At 29.1% G+C, this 6,120-nt stretch overlaps 1 protein-coding gene across 1 annotated transcript; it reads left to right on the top strand.

The window, feature by feature from the left end:
* The first annotated feature begins 4,554 nt into the window (after nt 1–4,554).
* LOC145047232 (protein RADIALIS-like 2) lies at nt 4,555–5,675 on the top strand. Its single transcript, XM_078995474.1, has 2 exons — nt 4,555–4,940; nt 5,397–5,675. Exon 1 carries the CDS (start codon nt 4,674–4,676, stop codon nt 4,923–4,925), a length of 252 nt encoding a protein of 83 aa, XP_078851600.1. The 5' UTR covers nt 4,555–4,673; the 3' UTR covers nt 4,926–4,940; nt 5,397–5,675.
* The last annotated feature ends 445 nt before the right edge of the window (nt 5,676–6,120 follow it).

The raw sequence follows: 6,120 nt of genomic DNA, 5'->3' as shown, positions 1-6,120 counted from the left end.
AATTTTACGTATTTATTTAAATCAATGATTATAATTTTATATAACTAAAAACCCTCTTAATTTTAAATTTTAACTATTAAAGTTTAATTAATTTTATAACCGTGGTTCCCACGGGTTATAAACTAGTATATATATATATATATATATATATATATATATATATATATATATATATATATATATATATATATATAACCTCTTGTAGTAATAAGAAAAATTGGTCTATTCGGCAACAAGTGACTTCTCAACTTTTACCTTTTTTTTAAAAAAAAAAATAACAACTTAAATTAAAGAAAAAGTTAACATTTAAAAAGTTTAAAATCCAAAAGCTAATTTAAATAGCATTTCACATAAAACACCAAAATATTTTAACAAATTTACTTGAATATCCTTTAGAAAACAATGCATATCATATTTCCTATGATCCAATTAAAACTCACGTTTGGTTAAAACTCAATTAATACCTTTATCTTTAACTGATTAAACCTCAATTAATAATAGTGCACCATTTGTGAACAATCATATCATCATATAATCCAACCGTTTGATTAAAACTCAATTAATAATATGTCTAAATTCGTTTGATATTTTTAGTAATGCAAGTCCATTCAACATGGGTCATTCTATATTGACAAGATAACTGATTTTGGATTAATGAAAAAACCATCATAGATATATGCTTTTATGGTTATTATAGTTTAGAAAATTAATTTTTCATCATTACGTTTTAATATTAGATTTTACATTACCTAATTGTATATATTATTCTAGTTATATGTTATATGTGACGAACATTCATTCAAATAAACGTTATAGCTTTTAGCTTTCAGTTTTCAGCTCTCGACTATCAACTACCAGCTACAATATAGGCTACCAACTATTTTTGTTGAACTTGACATCAATGTATTTTCTAGTGTTGAGATTGGAGTTGGCCTAAACGGTATTTAAAATGCTCTATGCAACAGATTCTTAGGATTTTTTAAAAGAATTTATAAATATGTATCATGGCAAGATATACTTTAAGCCATAGTTTTATGGATAAGAAAATAACTAGTGTCATTTGTGCAATGCAACAGGGCTATTCTAGGCCATGTAAGGTGTTAAAGTTTACACATTGTTGTCCCAGGATGAACCTCAAAGAGTGAGAGCATTACAGAATTTATAATGAAAGCCCCATGCAGATATGCATTCTGCCACTAAAAGTGAATATGGTTCTACTTACAGGTCATAAGAGTTAAAGTAGTCAAATATTCTTGTTTTTTCTTATATCATACCAATTAGTTTAACAGCTTAGATTTAAGTCCTCCCAATGCCATTCTGGTATATGGTCAAAGTCACTTAATTATTATCGCATCTTTAAAAGGTTAAGGTTAATAATAGCAATTAATATACTTTTCATTTTTTCCACTTAGGTCGATGAACTTTGTACCGTATAACTTTAACCAAGTCAAGATGTGTTCATGTGACATCTTCACGGCCAAACAGATGATCAGCATTTTGCATTACCAATTTAACTAAATATACAATTATATTAATCATCATACACTTATATATATATATATATATATATATATATATATATATATATATATATATATATATAGGTTCAGGTTCATTTGAGATCATTCTAATTTTGTGAGACCGTGAGACCAAATCTAAAATTAATTTTAAAATGTAAAATAAATGAAAAAATCCAAAAATTCTTTTTTTAAATATTATTTTCGGAACTTGAATTAACTAAAAAAAATATAAAAAAAAATAAAAAAAATAAAAAAAATTCCGTTTTTTTTTGAAAAATACGTGAAATATTCTAAATAGAATATTACACTGATATATTCTAAAAAATAAATTTAAAATACAAAATAAATGGAAAAATCTAAAAATTCTTTTTTTAAATATTATTTTCGGAACTTGAATTAACTAAAAAAAAATTCTATTTTTTTTGAAAAATACGTGAAATATTCTAAATAGAATATTACACTGTACATATTCTAAAAATAATTTTAAAATGCAAAATAAATGGAAAAATCAAAAAATTCTTTTTTTAAATATTATTTTCGGAACATGAATTAACTAAAAAATATAAAAAAAAAAAAATAAAAAAAAATAAAAAAATGGTTCTCACGGTCTCACAAAATATAGGTGGTCTCAAATGAACCTAACCCTATATATATATATATATATATATATATATATATATATATATATATATATATATATATATATATATATATATATATATATATGTTGATTATTAAATTACATGGGTCCCCTCACAACCTTTTCTCCTTCCGACTTCATCAATCACATCTCTTCCACCTGTAATTTGTTTCTTTATTCTCTTCTTTCTGATCACTTTGATTCTATATGGTAGTAGTAAACCTCAAACGACAAAAACCAAAGCTCACGAAGGATAGTTGTGATAAGTTGCCAGAAAATATTGTAATCAAAGAAGGGTAATTAAATGGGGAAACGGGAAAGGGTTATGGTTATGATGTGATCCATATAATTTACAAATTAATAAACTATTTATATAAATTGGTAATGTAAAGCAAATATAATAATAATAATAATAATATTTCATCTCTATACTTAAATTTAATTAAGAAAAAATACATATAAGAGAAATATCGACATGTGATTGGCATTTGTTGCCATTAGATGACCTCTCAACAACTTTATGAAGTTTCAAATAATGACACTAGACCCGACATTAGCAAAATTTACATTTCCTATATATTCAATAATACTAATAATTATATTTACATTTATATTTAAATTCAACTTCCCATATTTTTATCTTATGTATGTAATGTAGTAAATCTTAAGATAATTACCTTCTTTACAGGTTTGGCTTTAAACTTAGATAACACCCACATATCTAAACGAGGGCTATTTATATTCATAATCGTTTTCCCCCTAATCCTGGTTTCACTTATTATGGACCAATATCTGGCACCTGTATGGTTGTATCCCTACAAAATATATCATCCAAAAAGTGGAGATAATATACTCATATATATGTACCTTATCTTGTCATGTGATTGTACATCACTAGAAACAAGCATAATTAACTCAATATATTCAGAAGTTTTGAAGTTAATGATGAAAATTCAATTGCCTAAAAGAAAAAACAAAGTAATGGAAGTTCTTCTCACCCAGAGATCCAGCTAGACAAATAAAAGGGATAAGATTCTTGTATTACCATTATATTAGTACATGCATAAAAGCATTAATATCATAAATGCGCGTCCACACTTACCTAATGCCAACAAGTATGTCGGTGTAAATCTTTATGAAAATCAGGTAAAAAAGGTGTACAACAGCATTTTAAACCATATAAATCATCCACACAAGCAACTCAAAATCAACAATATCAAGATTCAAGATTTGTATCTATCCTTATTTCGAGTAAAGAGCCAACCATTTAGGCAAATGCCAGGCAATATTGGTTGTCTCCACAACCTGCAAAAGGGGTACTATATATGGCCTATGAACAAACAAATGGCGTCATCATGAATTTCACTTACATTAACCTCATATATATATTACTTGCTACATGTCAAGTTGAGCATGAATAATATTTATTATTATTTTTTCTTTTTTATATGTTGACATTGATTTTACATGATTGACAAGTCACCATCAGCATATCAACACTCGAGCAGACTAAACTGGGCGTAATTAAATGCAAAAAAAAATATAAAAAAAATAAGGCAGAGTAGAGCCAAGTAATAATCCAGACGATAGAAAATGGATTAGGACACTTCAAAGATTATAAATAAGTTGAATAAAAATATTAAAAAAAGATTTAGTTTTCTGTAACTTCAGTTAAAACTCACAATAAATTTAGAAAACTCTAAGAAACTATTTGATAGTGGTTAAGTGAATGAGAGGCCATCTAATGAATCAAGCAAACGTTTAATGCATGTAAAAGAAAAGGAAAAAACAAAGAGAGAATCATAATCGGGTAACACGTGTTATGGTTTTGTTTATAGGATGAACATATATAACAAATCATTGTACGGAAACACAGATGGCCAGCTATATAAAATTTGGAATTTTGTTAGTACGAAGTACATCTCCGGATAACCTATGAAAGGCTATATCTTTTCAAGTGAACTCTAAAACCGGTAAGATTGGGTTTTGAGAAGTTTTGTATGTTTAATAATTTAATCTCATCACTGGACCCCACACTAGCATATGCTTATCTTTTAAGGCAGTGAGTTTCTAGATTTACCTAACTAGCTAGAGACTAAAAACTGCACACACAGATATACCAAATCACGTGCAAGTAGTGTCAAAAATCAAAACTTTGAAGTTTGTATATATGCTATATAAGGAATAAGAGAGTTAGAGGAAACTTTCCTATGTCAAGGGTATGATATTGTTAAGAGATAATAAATATTTGGTGAAAGGGAAAAATAACAAGATAAATGGTTCTTGAAGATATCGATTCTTCAATATTCTTCTCGTTTGGCAATCTTTATATATAGGCCAACTAGCATGACCCCACTACCCCCTCCCTCCCTTTGTTCCTGGAGCTTATAAAAGACACGCATTGCCACCTATTCACACATATCAGTTCTCTTGAGAGTTTACTTTAAAGAGTCTTCAGCCAATCCTACCCCTACCTAACACTTCATCCATCTCGCTCTCCATATTTGTTTCCTATGGCATCTAGCTCAATGTCTTCACGTGGGTCGGGTTCATGGACTGCTAAACAGAACAAAGCCTTTGAGAAGGCTTTGGCTGTGTTTGACAAAGATACCCCTGATCGATGGCATAATGTAGCCAAAGCTATTGGTGGCAAAACAGCTGAGGAAGTGAAGCAGCATTATGAAGTCCTTGTGGAGGATGTGAAGCACATTGAAAATGGTCGAGTTCCTTTCCCTAATTACAAGAGAACCACCGGAGGGGGATAGCTATGTTAGCTTAAGGTAATACAACCTACACTACTAATTCACAATCAAACCAATTATTTCATGGACTAAAAAGTCTTTTCACTTATTTCACTATTTCAAGCCTAGCTATCATCTTTTATTGTGAGCCACACAAATTTCCCATAAGGGGAAGCTACTTTAGTTTGCATGGTTCGAGTATATACTACATATCATGTGGTGGTTGACTAGTGTCCAAAAGTCAAACATCACAGTTACCAAAAAGGGCTATTACCTAAATAAAATTTATGCCCCAGCTCCAACTTTTCAATCATGAAAGCAACATGTGGAATATAATTTTGTATTTGCAGTTTTTTCTCGCTGGCAAACTTGCTATGGCTTTTAGTGTCAAAACTGTGGAGATATATTACACAAAAAGCATGAATCAACAACATTTGTTTAAGTAAAATCATAATTCAGCATCCATTTTCATGAATCTCTTCATCTAAAATGCAGGATAATGAATCCAAAGTGCGATGAAGAAAAGCACGGACATGGACAAGTAGCAACAATAAAGATGCAACGATTATCGACTTCGATGCAAGCAGATGTAACTAGTAATTTGAAATTCTGTGATGCAATTTTATTTTCTGCTAAAATTTTAGCAGAAAAGCTCTTTTTTTCTTCCTATGTTAATTGTATATGTTGATAGAGTGAATTCACATGTGAATTGTGATTCATCGCAACTTATGCGATCAAATGTATGTTGATTATATTGATTTTGAATTATACAAATCGATTTGCAAAACATAACATAACGAATCTGACAACCAAAATACATACAAATTGAAGAGATGGATGGAGGTATGTTAGGGTTTTTAGATCTTCTAACCTTCGAAACTTGATTATCACCTTTAGTGCTTCGTAACTTATTTAAAGACTGTAACAACACAAAAATTTCAGATAAATATTTTATTTTTAATTCATTTCAAAACATCTAGTAAACATGTCGAAACAACAAAAAGTGTATCATAGTGTAATAATATTAGAGTACAAATCCCAAAATCACGTAACTGCAGAAAACATGGGCAGACGCGGTGCAATCAAGTCGGACCCTTCCTTTTTGAGCTGGAAGTAGTTGAAACATAAACAGAAAACCGTAAGCACAAAACTTATTGATCTCCTTTAAAATACCACAAAACATACGCACATACAATCAAAACGTATATGGGTCTATTTC

This window comes from Lactuca saligna, chromosome 5 (genome assembly GCF_052625555.1).
Source record: "Lactuca saligna cultivar CGN05327 chromosome 5, ASM5262555v1, whole genome shotgun sequence".
In the NCBI taxonomy this organism is placed as follows: domain Eukaryota; kingdom Viridiplantae; phylum Streptophyta; class Magnoliopsida; order Asterales; family Asteraceae; genus Lactuca; species Lactuca saligna.
This window is presented reverse-complemented; position numbering and strand designations above follow the sequence as displayed.